General features: G+C 37.8%; 1 protein-coding gene across 7 annotated transcripts in view; it reads right to left on the bottom strand.

Annotated features, from left to right (window-relative positions):
- Positions 1-16,115, bottom strand: part of FAM151B (family with sequence similarity 151 member B) — a 50,786-nt gene that overhangs the window by 12,363 nt on the left and 22,308 nt on the right. For 4 of the 7 annotated variants that reach the window (XM_015451642.3, XM_073993707.1, XM_005557275.4 and 1 more), the window contains 3 exons: positions 12,880-13,045; positions 6,421-6,638; positions 4,157-4,292 (listed from right to left, as the gene is read on the bottom strand). In XM_015451642.3, the coding sequence (XP_015307128.3) occupies positions 4,157-4,292; positions 6,421-6,638; positions 12,880-13,045 (520 nt within the window). Of the gene's footprint in view, positions 1-4,156; positions 4,293-6,420; positions 6,639-12,879; positions 13,046-13,477; positions 13,778-16,115 lie in introns of all 7 variants that reach the window. The other 3 variants (XM_073993709.1, XM_073993710.1, XM_073993708.1) reach the window with 2 other exon arrangements.

Genomic DNA, 16,115 nt, shown 5'->3' with positions numbered 1-16,115 from the left:
GTATCAGTATAGTTGACTCTTGAACAACACAGTTTAGAACTGAGTGAGTCCATTGATATACTGATTTTTTCAACCAAATGAGAATGGACATAGAGTATTTACAGGATTTGAAATGTGGGTATAAGGAGGTTGACTTTCTGTGTACTCAAGTCCCACAGGAACAGCTTGGGAACTTCAGAATGAGCCGATTTTGGTATATGCTGAGCATCCTTGAACCAATCCTCCACATATACTGACAGATGACTGTATACAGAATCTATAGCCTTCATATATATGTATATGCATTTTATATATATATATACACACACACCCCAGTATAAAAATATAAATACTCCTAGTATATACAGGTCATCTAAATACACGTAGTATATGCCTTCATACACACACACACACACACACACACACACACACACACACACATATATATTTATGCATACAGGCACTGTTTCATCATAGAGGGCATTAGAAGTCTGTACTTTCTGGAGAAGCAGTTTTGGTGTTTAAAGACAAAAATAGTTATAATAGGCAGCATTAAGCAAAAAGCCTTAGAGGTTATTTTAGTTACTCTGGTGTATGTTTTTTTTCTTTCAACATTTGTGGGCTGGAACGGGAATGTGATGGTGTATGTCAGCTTCTACTTATGTGCATGTTGACACTCCCAGGGTTAGCAGAGGAACAAGACAGAATGAACCTACGCTCTAGATTACCGTTGGAGAAGAGCCTCTACTCTCCTGAGACCTTCCTGAGTCTGGACTGTTTGGAGAGAGGAATATAAACTTCTCTCCTGTTTGAGTTACTGTATTTTGAAATTTCTATAATAAAAACACTTAGCCTGTTCTTTGAACAGGTATGCTGTCAAAAACTGAAACTTCGCCATGGTTCATGGGTGTGATGGCAGAGTGGATTCACCAACTACTTAAATGAGACGCAAAAAGGGATTGGCAGTTCATCATTCATTGAGTTCCCTGACACAGAAATATTGTGATAGTGTTTTATTTCAAATAGCTCTCTTGACATTGCAAGATTCATTCATGTACAATTGCTTGACTCAAAATGAGGTTCTTGTTTAAAGGTGGGATATTGCTGTCTTTTTAGAAGCATTCTTTCTCTAGAAGCTACTCCTCTTTGTAATATATTATTCGTATTACTAATTGCATTAGCACACATCACAAGGTGATTGAGGCGGTACTTGACACCACAGTAACAAAAATAACCTCTAAGCCTCTTTGCTTAATGCTGCCTTTTATAGCTATTTTTGTATTTAAACACCAAAACTACTTCTCCAGAAAGTACAGGCTTCTAATGCCCTCTATGATGAATCAGTGCCTGTATGCATTTGGTTTTTCCATTTAATAACTATTTATTAAATTCCTATGATGTGCTGGGCATTGTTTTAAATTCTGAAGATTTGTGGATAATCAAGATAAGCAAGGTTGCTGTCTTCATGTAATCTCACAAACATTAGATAAGAAAATTATTAGGAACAAAATTAAAACACCTGGGTCCACCATAGAGGCAATTCTAACCTTCAGTCTTTTAAAGTAGAACTGTATTATCCAGATTTTGTTATCTGAAACACTGTTATCGGCCTACATTGCTTTTACTATAAAAAGTAGTCTACATAAATACTTCAGTGCTAAGTTTTTAAAAAATAAATGTACTTTTCCTTCCTATCTCAAACAATATAAGAACCTCTAAGTCTGTAGAACTAATGATAATGTTCTGTAGTTTTTTTCTATGGAATAATTAGAAAAACAAGCAGACTCTAGAACTTTGGAGGATAAATATGATTCTCAAAACCAGTAAAATGAGAGTAAATAGGTATCTTTAAAAGATAACGAGTAGATGAACTTGCAGTTACACAGGATACTAAGTCTAGAGATCTAATGGACAGTATGAGGACTATAGTTAACACTGTTGTATTTGAAAAATTTGCTAAGAGAATAGATTTTAGGTGCTCTTATCACACACATGACTATGTGAAAATCAATGTGACATCATTAAAAATGAAACAAAATATACCCAAATGGAATATAGGCTGGTCGGAATTCTCTCATAAATGTGGCCATAGTCTTATGGTACTTGTGCACATGATTATCTGAGTATTATGTCTCCAAGAAAACAGAGTCCATCTATATTGTAAATGTTTCTCAAATGGGGGTAAGAAGATATATTCTAAAAAATTCTAGCGTTTTCCATGAGAATTGAAAATTTTAATTAAATGTAATGCTTTAATTTCAATAATAATCTTTAAAAAATTAATACAGTATGTTATTTGATTTCAGTGCACTTCTCTGACACTAATGAAAACAAACAAAACTAGAGGCAGAGTTAATAAATAGATGATGTGTTTGCAAAAAGAGAATGTCAAATAGCATCATGGGATACTTTAACAATGAGAGTTGCCCCATAATAGTTTGTAACTAAGAATCTGATTGGTATAGTGTCTGGTATCACCTAATATTCCTCTTTAAGCATAATGCTAGCAGCCACTGATTCAAACTACTCTAAGCTCAATTTATCTATAAATATTTTTACACATCAATTTTCCCACATGCAAATGGAATCATACTATACCTATCATTCTGCATCTTAATTTATTCAGTTAATGATATACCTTACAGATCATTCCATATTAAAACATAGGGTCTACTGCATTATCTGTAACATATAATATTCCATCATACGGGTGTACCATAATTTATTCAACAGTGTCTGACTGATAGATACTTAGAATGTTTCAAGTCTTTTATTACTACAAATGATGCTACCAGAATATCCCTGTACCTATGTCTCTGTGCTTATGTGAACTTCTATTAGTAAGACATGGTCTCAATAGTGAGATTCATGAGTATATGCCAAATTTCTCTCCAAGGAAATTACTGATCAGGTTACACTCCAGCCAAAAATGTATGATTGTCTGCTTTCACTACTCTCTGCAATATAGTGAATTATTAAACTGGGCCTATTTCTGGGTAATTTGTAAAAATCTTTTATTTGTCAGAATTCTTTACATTTCTCTGACATACACATTGGGGGCCTTTTTAGTAGTTGCTTTCCATTTTTATGGATTCAAATGTATCAAAATTCCTTTTACAGTTTCCGGGTTTTGTGCCTAAAGGTCTTCTCCATTCTGAAACTATATTTAAGGAATCATCCCTGTTTATTCTTTATGCATTTACTGCTTGATGTTCAAATCTTTAATTCATTGGGAATGTATTTTGGAGCAAGGAATAAGCAAAGGTGTCAGCATTGTTTTTCCTACATAGCCTGTTGTCCCAAAACCAGTTGTTGAACTTCTTGCTCCAAAGATCTGAAAAGTCAGCTTGTTTCTACACTAAGTTCCATGACAGATTCTGGACTTTTTCTTTTGTTCTACTGATTGACCTCTTAAAAGAAAACAAAATAATAAAAATTTTAATATCTGTACTTTTATAATCTATTTAAATATTCAATAGGTGGTCCAACTAATTTTTATTACATATTAAAACTTTTATATAAAAAAGATTTCTGAAAGTATTATTATTTTTGAGCCAGGGTCTCACTCTGTCACCTAGGCTGGAGTACACTTGTATGATCTTGGCTCACTGAAGCCTCTACCTCCCGGGTTCAAGTGATGCTCCCACCTTAGCTTCCCGAATAGCTGAGACTACAGGCGCATGCCACCTTGCTCGGCTAATTTTTAATTTTTTTGTAAAGACGAGTTCTCACTAAATTGCCCAGGTTCATCTCAAACTCCTGGGCTCAAGAGATCCTCCTGCCTCAGCCTCCCAAAGTGCTGGGATTACAGGTGTGAGCCACCACATCTGGCTGATTTCTGAAATTATGATGAAATTAAAAAAGAAGCTAATTTATCCATTCATCACTTTTTGTGAATGTATAACATAATGAAAAAGACAGCTAACACTTACTGAGCACCTACTATGTACAAAAACTTTTGTGAGGAATAGGGGTAAAATATATGATGTTAAGTGAGTTAGGGTTCATCAAGGAGCTCCAATCTGGTGAGAGAGTCTGTGTGCTTATATCATCAGTTTTCATTTTTTCCATCTACCTTTCTCTCATACACACTGCCCTTAAATAATCAATTTTCATGCCCTTTCTATCTCTGTCTCTCATACACACTCACATACACATTTGTTAAACTATTACATACCTGCTTGATTGCTTTAACAGCCAAAGTAACTGAGAACAAGACTGCCTGACTAATGCTGCTCTGACAGGGAACGTTACGGGCTGACTTAGTTCATTACATATATATTCCATCTCTTTCACCATTGTCCAACTGTACCCTTAAAAGAAAAGAAAAAAATTTAACCTTACTGATTGAAATCTTGAAAGACAATTAAATAAAAGACTAAATTACCTACAATTAGGTAAAACCATAGATAATTCATAGGTAATTCATAATACTTTCCATTTGGATGCTAAGTGAATTAAAGTGCTACTTAATGCGAAAAAAAACTAAGTGGAAAATGGAGATAAAAAATCATTCCACAAGTGACCTAGAGCAAATTTAACAAAAAAATTAAGGAATTAAAAAGGTTTTACTCATCACTCAAGCATAAGAAAAGAAAATTTACACCACTAGATTTTATTTACTTTCAAGATTTTAAGGCTCTTCTTTTACGTACACCTGCATCATTATTATTCTCTGTAAACTTGGATTTTCTATTTTTGTTAAATTTTCTTTTCCGAGAAAAGGTAGCTTTGGGGTATATACTAGCTATTTAAGTGACAGTTAACATCAAATCAATTTTCTTTTTGGCTTGCCCAAATTACCTGTACATTTTACTTAAAGTAGAAATAGTGGTAAAAAAAAAATTGACACACTCTCTCTCTCTCTCTCTCTCTCTCTCTCTCTATATATATATATACAAAAAATATATATTTAAATCGTGTTAAAACATTGTGGGGCCAGGCACGGTGGTTTATGCCTGTAATCCCAGCACTTTGGGAGGCCAAGGTGGGAGGATCGCTTGAGCCCAGGAGTTTGAAACCAGCCTGGGCAACTTAGTGAGACCTCATCTCTACAAAAAATTTAAAAATTAGCTGTGTGTGATGGTGTGTGCCTGTGGTCCCAGCTACTCTGGAGGCTGAGATGGGAGGATCGCTTGAGCCCAGGAGGTCAAAGCTGCAGTGAGCCATGATGGTACCACTGCACTCAGCCTGGGTGACAGAACCAGACCCTGTTTCTTAAAAAAGAAAAAGAAAAAAAAAAAGGCCAGGTGCAGTGGCTCATGCCTGTAATTCCAGCACTTTGGGATGCTGAGGTGGGCAGATCACTGGAGGTCAGGAGTTCAAGACCAGCCTGGCCAACATGGTGAAACCCCATCTCTACTAAAAAAAACACAAAAATAAGCTGGGCGTGGTAGCACACACCTGTAATCCCAGCTACTCAAGAGGCTGATGCACAAGAATCACTTGAACCCAGGAACCTGGGAGGTGGAGGTTGCAGTGAGCTGAGATCACATCACTGCACTCCAGCCTGGGCAACAGAGCAAGACTCTGTTTAAAAAAAAAAAAAACCACGTGGAAAACACACTTGTTTCTAAATAACTTCAAAAAAAAAAGTATATATATGGACAGAGAATATACATCTTTATATATAAACTATATACACACATAATAAATAAATAAATACATATATATACACACACACACATTTTTTTTTTTTGGGGACAGAGTCTCACTCTATTGTCCAGGTGGAGTGCAGTGGCACAATCTTGGCTCACTGCAACCTCCGCCTCCTGGGTTCAAGCGATTCTCCTGCCTCAGCCTCCTGAGTAGCTATAGTTGGGACTACAGGAACGCACTACCATGCGTGGCTAACTTTTGTATTTTTAGTAGAGACGGGGTTTCGCCATGTTGGCCAGGTTGGTCTCGAACTCCTGACCTCAGGTGATCCGCCCACCTCAGCCTCCCAAAGTGTGGCGATTATAGGCAGGAGCCAACACGCCCAGCCAGAATATATCTATTTTAAGTAAATCTATACTCTATCAAAAGCAAGTTGTAAAAAATATTGGTCAGTCAGTAAAGGAACATTTTACAGAAATCTTAAGTGAATATGTTAGTTTAGCTGCTAATTTCCTGATAAAAAGAAGGGAAATATTCCACTTTCCTTTAAAATCTGGAAAATTATGTTTTTAAAAATTAGAAAAAGAGATTGCTAACAAAAGCTTTACTTATATGACTATAAATCTATGAACTCTCTTAAAATTTGCAGCATCACCAGTGAACATGGCATCTATCTGAAAGAGCAGACGGAAGGGTCTACACATACCTGAAGGGTCAGGCCTTTTTTTCCATTAGGCTCAGATGTTGTCGAATGGGTTCTGGGCTTTGTATTAAAGATAATATTTTTATACCTGGAGGATATTTTAATTTGACCAACAAGAAATACATTATTAGAATTATTACCTTCATTGATTTTCTCAGGATGCCATCCTGTTGTCCAACCCAGGGAAAACGTCACGTCTGGAAAGAAGAATGTCACGGTGTCTAAAAATGGTTTTGCATCTATTACTTTGCTATTTCCATTTGGACCAGGAAGAATATCGGCATTAATCCATACAGGGCGCTTCAGATGCCTCTTCACATTTTCCAAGAGCATCATGGATGGTTCTACAGCTGCCAGACTAAAAACATAATTTGTTGTCAATGAGAGATTCCTTAGGTAAAGTAAAAAGAAATTCTTTTAGACTAGTGGTCTTAATGTTCTCAAATTCGTAAGAAAAATACAATAATGTCTGGGTTAAATAAAATCAGAGATCACATAGCACCAGAGGGAAAAGCTAACATATGCCATATCTCTAAACATTGAATTGTGCTTATTATTCACGAATATACCTTAAACAGTCTATAAGTATACGAATAGTGGCACTACTTGTGGACAAAATAGAGGTTTCAAAACTCCATATTAGAATCACTTAGTGTGAAAACAGTTTTTAAAAAGACACAAATATTAACTTGTTAGAGAATGTATAAATAAGATAAATGAAATACTCTTAATAACCTGTAAATTCACATTTATGAAATACCCAAGTGGATCCAAGCTCTGTATCTCTAATTCAGGCTCATGACCCTGGAGAAAAAAAGTAATTTCTGTCCTTTTATGTATTCTTGGGTGAGTTTGGATACATAAACACTATTCTAAAAATGACTGCAAAATATAAAATTATAGTATTTCCTTCAAGTTTCTGTTTCATTTTTCTTCTTTTATTGTAAGAACCTTTTCTGAAAACTAGAAACATGCATATTTTAGTTTAAATTTAAAAAGCAACTTCACTCTTTTTACTTCCCTACATATATTCTAGCTGATACCTACAGACTTTGAAACAGTAGGGTTTTAATCAGCTTCCATAATTTTTACTTGCCTATGTTCATTTATAAGAAAATTACCTTGTAGTGAATATTGTAATGGGAGGCTAAGAATTTTGGAGATGGATATTGGAGGGGAGAACACTCACCAACCCCTCCTCACAGTTCCCTCTCTCTTCCTAAGAGACGGCAGTACTTCTATCTACACTTCTCTCTCTCCTCTTTCCACTCCATTTGGGCCGTCTACTCTAAGAGGAGAAATTTAAATAATCTTATTATTTATTGGGTTACGTTTGCCAGTGAGCAAGGATACTATGTACTAAAACCAGAGGAACCCAGGCTCTATCCCTTAGCCTCTGGCCCCTTTCCCTCTGCTCCCATGTGGTACATTTCCTTCTCACTCTTCTGCCCCTGAATGGAGGGCCTAGATTTTAGTGGATTAATAAACCCTAATGCTGGACTCTGCAGACTTTAATTCAGACGCTGCCATTTGTCTCTTTTAAATTCTCCCTGCCTTGCCCTGTGTCAACACTATGTTAAAACCACAATTCTGAGATCCAACGCTGTACCTCCTACAAAATTCCATTTTTGGTAGCAAGCAACTTGTACCTGTGACTCCAAAGTTTGCTTGCCTGTCAGTCCCACAGCAGCAGCCAAGCCGCCATGAGGTGCTGCTTTTCATAGGTGGAGTAAGGACAAACCTTGAACTAATCCATGCATGTCTCCTGCCAAGCTCCTCTTTTTCCAGAAAGGACTCTGATTTCTTAAGAAATCTGGTGTCCATGGAATCTGGGTTAAATACTAATTTCCAGTTTACATTTCAGGAGGGAGCCTCTTAGGCTTTCTCAATTTAGTAAGCTGCCATAGAGTGGTTTAAGATCGATTCTCCATCTGATAATATCCAGTTTCTTTTTTTTTTTTTTTGTTTTGAGATGGAGTTTTGCTCTGTCACCCAGGCTGGAGTGCAACAGCATGATCTCGGCTCACTGCAACCTCCACGTCCCAGGTTCAAGCCATTCTCCTGCCTCAGCCTCCCAAGTAGCTGAGATTACAGGCATGTGCCACCATACCCAGCTAATTTTTGTATTTTTAGTAGAGATGGGGTTTCACCATGTTGGCCAGGCTGGTCTTGAACTCCTGACCTCAAGTAATCCATCCACCTTGGTCTCCCAAAGTGCTGGATTACAGGCATGAGCCACCGCGCCTGTAATCCAGTTTGAAACAGCGATTCTCCCACAAATCGAAATTCCACCAGTGTTTACTAAGTGCCTACTACATGCGAAGCACTGTGCAGTTAAACATAAGGAACTATGACAAAGAACATAGTGAGGCAAGAATTTAATACATTTATTTCATTCTGTATGTAAATGTTTTAATTATCACTAATGTAGACTAAGGATAATGATATTTTCCCTTACCAGAAACTTAAATAAGAAAAACAAAGCCTGCAGTTAAACAAATTTAAAACCTCACTAAGGAACCAAAAACTTTTTATTGTAGTTCTTATTTTCTAAAACTTGACAAAGTAATTTTAAAGTTCTTCTGGAAGAAAAGGTATAACATTTTGTGGGAGAAAAAAGGACTGAGGACAAACTTTCCTAAACAACAAAATAAAATATACAGTAGTCCCCCTTATCTGCAGGGAGTATGTTCCAAGACCTCCAGGGGATGCCTGAAACCACATAGCACCCAACCCTATATGTACTCTGCATTTTTTTCCCTACACATACCTATCTCTGATAAAGTGTAATTTATAAATTAGGCACAGTAAGAGATTAGCAACAAAAACTAGTAATAACAATTATAGTTTGTTAGAACAATTATAACAATATACTATAATAAAAGTTATATGAATGTGGTCTCTCTCTCTCTCTCAAAATAGCTTACTGTACCCTACTCACCCTTCTTCTTGTGATCTGTCAATCTGATAACCGTGACGGCTATTAAGTGACTAATAGGTGGGCAGCATATACGATGTGGATACGCTGGACAAAGGGAAGGGATGAGTCACATCCCAGGTGGGATGGAATGGGAAAGTACAAGATCTCATCACATTGCTCAGAATGGTGTGCAATTTAAAACTTATTAATTGCTTATTTCTGGAATTTTCCATTTAACACTTTTAGACCATGGTGTACTGCAGGTTACTGAAACTGCAGATAACAGAGGACTGCTGTATACTACAAGAAATAACAGACCCAGCCTGGAAAGCTCAATACTGCATGGATTATAAAATAGACACATCCTTCTAAATCTATAAATTCCATGTAATTCTAATTTAAAATACAGTGGCCAACATTCTCAATTCTTACATATACTAGTACTAAGTTTCCCATAAGGAAGTGCCAAAGCTTCACCAAGATGATCATCGAAGAGGAAAGTCCTGGTCGGAATACTACCGAAAATTGCTCTTTGGTGGGATTTATTTAAGCCTCCTGAAAAGAATATAAACTTAGTTATTATAGAATATATTTTTTCCTAAAAAGTTATTTGTAAATCAGACTTCTAAATATCATACTCTGCTTTCCTATTAATTTCATTTAAAAATTGAGAGTGATAAAATAAATATCATACTTAAAATTATAACAAACTATATAAAATTGCATTGTTTAAGGGAAAATAATTCTTGGCTAAAACACTGAAGAGTTGGCTAAGACTCCAGATAAAATTTTAAAATATAATACTTGTTTTTAACTTTTGAGACGGCATTTCACTCTTGTTGCCCAGGCTGGAGTGCAATGGCGCGATCTCAGTTCACTGCAACCTCCCTCTCCCGGGTTCAAGCGATTCTTCTGCCTCAGCCTCCTGAGTAGCTGGAATTACAGGCATGTGCCACCACGCCCGGCTAATTTTGTATTTTCAGTAAAGACGGGGTTTCTTCATGTTGGTCAGGCTGGTCTAGAACTCCCGACCTCAGGTGATTCGCCCACCTCGGCCTCCCAAAGTGCTGGGATTACAGGCATGAGCCACCACGCCCAGCCAAAATATAATAGTTTTTATTTGTGTTACCAAATAAAGTAACTTAGAAGCACAAAACAGTAACTACTAAAATTTAACTAACAGGTCATTCAGCTGCTCTTACAAAGGGAGTGAATGTAGCATTCTGATTAAAAGTGTGAACTCTCCAGCCAGGCTGATAGCTCTCTAGTTCCATTAACAACTATGTGACAAGTGGGCTCCTTAGCCCCCTCCACCTCCATTGCCTCATCTGGAAAATGAGGAGCATAACAGCAATAACCTACCTCTTAGGACTGTTATGAGAATTTAATGAAAAATACCTGCAATGCTTTTTTTTTTTTTTTTTTTTGAGACGGAGTCTCGCTCTGTCGCCCAGGCTGGAGTCCAGGGGCGCGATCTCAGCTCACTGCAAGCTCTGCCTCCCGGGTTCCCGCCATTCTCCTGCCTCAGCCTCCTGAGTAGCTGGGATTACAGGCGCCGCCACCTCGCCCGGCTAGTTTTTTTTTTTGTATTTTTTAGAAGAGACGGGGTTTCACTGGGTTAGCCAGGATGGTCTCGATCTCCTGACCTCGTGATCCGCCCGTCTCGGCCTCCCAAAGTGCTGGGATTACAGGCGTGAGCCACCGCGCAAGGCCATGCAATGCTTTTAGAACAGTGTCTGACATGTAATAGGTGTTCATATACCTATTAGTTTATATTGAATCCCCTTCAAATGTTATGATTGAAAAAAAAAAGAAAACTTGCAAAATCTTTGTTTCAGCGGCTCAGCCCTTTTGTGGTAGCTGCTAGCATTTAAGAATGAATGAGCTGATCTGACTGGTGAGAAGCCAAAGAATATGTCACAGGAAGCAATTCAAGGGGCAAGAGTAAACATGAAAAACTGAGCACACGACAAGTCAAGGAGATCTAAAAGTTTAAGCCATCAAGCACTAAAGATCAAATGCTGTATTTCATGGTGTAGAGAACACTGGACTGGTTTCAGGAAACCTAGGATCCGGTTGTAGCTTACCCGTCAAAGCTTACCTGTTGCCCTTAGGTACATCACTTAACCTTTCTGGAACTAAGTTTCTTTGTCAAAATGAAATTGAACCATTCATAACTCAAAAAGCTTATGATTTTTTATTTTTATTTTTTATTCTTTTTGAGACAGAGTTTTACTCTTGTTGCCCAGGCTGGAGTGCTGTGGCACAATCTCAACTCACTGCAACCTCCACCTCCCGGGTTCAAGAGGCTCTCCTGCCTCAGCTTCCTGAGTAGCTGAATTACACATGCACGCCACCATGCCTGGCTAATTTTCTGTATTTTTAGTAGAGTTGGAGCTTCACCATGTTGACCAGGCTGGTCTCGAACTCCTAACCTCAGGTGATCCACCCGCCTTGGCCTCCCAAAGTGCTGGGATTACAGGCATGAGCCACCGCACCCAGTCGAAAAAAAGGTTTATGACCTTAAGATAGTTCTTTAATTCACCAGACCTTGTCAATCCAAATTCCTGTATATCAAGATTTTATATATCTATTAATTCACCAACAGTATAATAAAGTTTATTGGTATATTTTGCCCCATAACAAATGGTTAGAGTCATCTTAAGAATCCTACAAGATTCCAAGTCCTTATTAATTTCTTGAGATAATTCTATTTAAAAATATTACTCAGAGATGAAGTAGGCTTACTGCCAATCCTAGATTTCAATAGCAGCTGCCTTCATAAGCTTTACAGTGTGCTTCTGAAGTGTTGCTCTATATTTTTGGCTTTCTTTATCATTTTTACACGGCCAAAATACTACAAAAGTAAAATTTCCTGTGATGGCCACAGTGAAGAAAATGACAACTTACTCTTGCTCTTCAGTATTAATGCCTCCAAATATTATTATTATTATTATTACTACTATTATTATCATTTGAGAGGGAGTTTTGCTCTTGTCGCCCAGGCTGGAATTCAATGGTGCAATCTCGGCTCACTGCAATCTCTGCCTCCCAGGTTCAAGCAATTCTCCTGCCTCAGTCTCCCCAGTAGCTGTGATTACAGGCACCCACCACCATGCCTGGCTAATTTTTGTATTTTTAGTAGAGGTGGGATTTCATCATTTTGGTCAGGCTGGTCTCGAACTCCTGACCTCAGGTGATCCGCCCACCTCAGTCTCTCAAAGTGCTGGAATTACAGGCTTAAGCCACCGCGCCTGGCTGCCTCCAAGTATTATTTTTAAGGAACACTTTGGTTATTGGAGAATTCTAAATAATTCCCTTTACAAATGTAATAATACAAATCAAATAGGGTATGCATTAACTAGCTCAATGAATTTCTCCCAGCTCTCTCTCTCCTGGGTTACTTTCTAACAAACGTAACATTTTTAACTTAGCTTTCTGTTGTCACAATGGTCACTTATGATAACTTCCTTTATAAAAATTAATCTAACTTTAGCCTTTAAGGGTCTCCAAAAAGCAATTTTAGTAAATTACTCAGTGGGTCTTAGGTTCATTTAGGTTCAGTCCTGAAATAGAGTCTACAATCCCATTTTCAGTTTGGATAACATAAAAAAAAAATAGGTAGTCAGGCACAGCTATTCATTTTTTCCCAGAAAATTGAATATGTTTATACAAATACCTTTTGAAATCCAGCTTGATGCCTTTATTGCTTTTCGTAACTTCAGTCAGCCACTCCTGTAGAGTATTATCACTGTTTGTTTCGGGGGGATGGGCCATAATTGGCTGGCTGTGTTCTGATCCATCACTTGGAAGAAGGACATCAGCCTCTATCATGTGAGCAGTACCTGTCCAAATAAAAGAACTTCAGTTAATGCTAAGAAAACAGGGCACAGAACTACAGGAGCCGCCATGTTCAGTATCCTTTTGAGGAAGATAAAAAAAAGGAAAGAAAAGTAACACTCAGTGAGCAATGATCCCATGCCAGGCAGTATACAAGGCCCGAACCCGTGGTCCTTATTTTTTAGATTAGCAAACAGATGCCAAGAAGTTAAATGACTTTCCCTAAGTCACACAGATCGTAAGCTGTTGACATACTCTTGAATTTCTTTCTAATACCTAGCAAAGTGCATACAAACTGGAAGGCTTAATAAGTGTTTGCTGAAGTTTTCTGGGAATAAAAATCGTACTTTTATCTCCTCAGTCCTCAAATTAGAAATTATGGATATTCATTGCTCATGTTTTAAAGTCCACATTAAAAATTCACTTCTTTGACTTACAGTTTAGTTACTGCTTAAAGGCAGACATCCTTTGAACAGGTAATGAGCTTCAGCAGACACGGTGTAAGTATGTTCAGCCGGCTGTGACAGACTGCCTCCAAGATGGCTGCCAACAACTCCTCCCGTACGTGCACACTGCTGTCCCCATCAACTTCTTCCCTGCCTCCTCAGCTGGGCTGGTCTCTGGTGGGTTGCGGCCATAATTCCCAAAATAACATAATCTCGAATTTTGAAATCCCAGAAGATCAAAATCCCTAAAGTCTAAAATCCCCAAAATCACAATCCCGAAAGATCAAAATCCTGAAAATATTGGAAAAAATAATTTTAAAAACTCTCTAAAATACATTTACTTACATTTTTTTAAGTTTCTTTTTCTTTTTTTTTTTTTTTTAGAGACAGGGTCTTACCCTGTCATCCAGGCTGATACAGTAGCAGCATAGTACTTCACCAAAGCTTTGACCTCCTGAGCTTAGGGAATCCTCCTGCCTCAGCCTCCTGAGTATCTAGGACTACAGGTGTGTGCCACCATGCCCAGCTGATTTTTTTTTAAAAATCTGTTGTAGAGAAAGGGTCTCACTATGTTGCCCAAGCTGGTCTTGAACTCGTGGGCTCAAGTAATCTTGCTTTGGCCTCCTCAAGTGCTGGGATTACAGGCATGAACCACTGTGCCCATTCTGTTCATTTTTAAAAGGGCATTTATTTGAGAAACCTATGAAAACATGGCAGAATACTTCAGAGGTCACTTTACACAATAAAATAGGCAAAAAAACCACACATTTTTGTAAGCATAAACATCCAGGTATATTAATCAGTTGCAGAGATATAACAGTTATGAGCAAATGAACTGTAGTCATAATGAAATAGCTTAAATAACTGCAGTCATCTGAAATAACTTGATGAATAACCTAAGTCTCTTGACAACATCAGTCAAAAACTGTGATGGGTTGCCATCACACATGTAGTCACCCAAAGAACTGTGATCTTGAGAAATTTTATCTTTCACAAATGCAGATGTACAAATGGATATCTCTTCATTTATTGTGAAAGTTTCAACATTTTTATCAATAAGCACAATGGTTACCCACAAAGTCAATGTTGTGAAAACGCACCTCTGTGGAGTCGAATTTGAAAAAAAAATGCATAAAACAAATTAGAACACTCTAAAAGTCTTTATACAATCTATACCTCCAATACCAAAAACAACACAAAGATGAAATATGTAGCATAGTGAATTATAAAAAATAATGTTGACAATTTAAAGTAGTGGAAATAGCCAAGCATGGTGGCTCACGCCTGTAATCCTAGCAGTTTGGGAGGCCAAGGCAGGCAGATCACCTGAGGTCAAGAGTTCGAGACCAACCTGGCCAACATGGAGAAATCCCGTATCTACTAAAAACTCAAAATTTAGCCAGGCGTGATGGTGTGCACCTGTAATCCCAGCTACTCGGGAGGCTGAGGCAGAAGAATCACTTGAACCCAGGAGGTGGAGGTTGCAGTGAGCTGAGATCATGCCACTGCACTCCAGCCTGGCCAACAGAGCAAGACTCCTATTTCAAAAAAATTTTTAAAAAAAGATAACTACTAGTGGACAAAAACGAAAAAGAAACTTCGACACATAAAAAAAGTGGGATAGATGATAGGTAATCGCACAAGTGTACTCCATAAGAGGTGGCCAACTTGCACAGCAATGAATAGTTGCTTTCTTCTTTCTTTTCTTTCTTTTTTCTTCTTCTTCTTTTTTTTTTTTTTTGAGACACAGTCTCGCTCTGTTGCAACCTCAAACTCCTGGACTCCAGGGATCCTCCTGCCTCAGCCTCCTGAGTAGCCAGGACTACAGGCATGCACCACCACACCCTGCTAATTTTTAAAAATTTTTAGTAGAGACGAGGTCTCACTGTGTTGCTCAGGCTGGTCTTAAACTCCTGGACTCAAATGATTCTCTCACCTTGGCCTCTCAAAGTGCTAGGATTACAGGTGAGAGCCACCACAACCAGCCACATTTTTTCTTCTAGGGCATGAGTCTCCTTGGAGAATACATTCAGATTCATTTTCTATGTGGCACTGTTTTTTCTGAACTTCTTCTATGATTTGATATGCACCTGCATGAGTATTCCCTATTAAAATTTCCCATCTTCTGTGCCATGTTTCTATGCTATTTTGGGTACGTGGAAATCCATTTCACATGCACTTACATGCATAACACAAATTTGGTAGAAACAATACTGATGGTCAAACAGCAACATCATGGCGTGTCTTCTTATCTGACCATGCATGTCATTATTTTCAAACCAGTCAGTAATTTCTCTGGCTTCTTCTTCATGCTAATGCAGCTTTAATTTACTAAAAATTCCTGGAATTTCATCAGCTGGAATGAATGCCAATGCAGATCCATAAGGCATTTTAAGCTGAAGTTTTTGTCATTGCCATCTCACATGGCCAATCCACTCATCTGAGTTCTCTGTCAAAGGCATCAGGCTGAATGAAAAAGACAAACTCTACTGGTAACAACTTGAAATTCACTCTTAGAAGCCTTGATTGCACCTAATTTTAAATATATTGTTATGGTTTGGGCATTCAATTAGACATTAGGGATTTTAGACTATGGATTTTGATCTTTCAGTATTTCAACACTTGGGAT

The sequence above is a fragment of the Macaca fascicularis genome, chromosome 6 (genome assembly GCF_037993035.2).
Source record: "Macaca fascicularis isolate 582-1 chromosome 6, T2T-MFA8v1.1".
Taxonomy (NCBI): domain Eukaryota; kingdom Metazoa; phylum Chordata; class Mammalia; order Primates; family Cercopithecidae; genus Macaca; species Macaca fascicularis.
The sequence above is the reverse complement of the archived record's forward strand: the minus strand, read 5'-3'. Positions and strand labels throughout refer to the sequence as shown.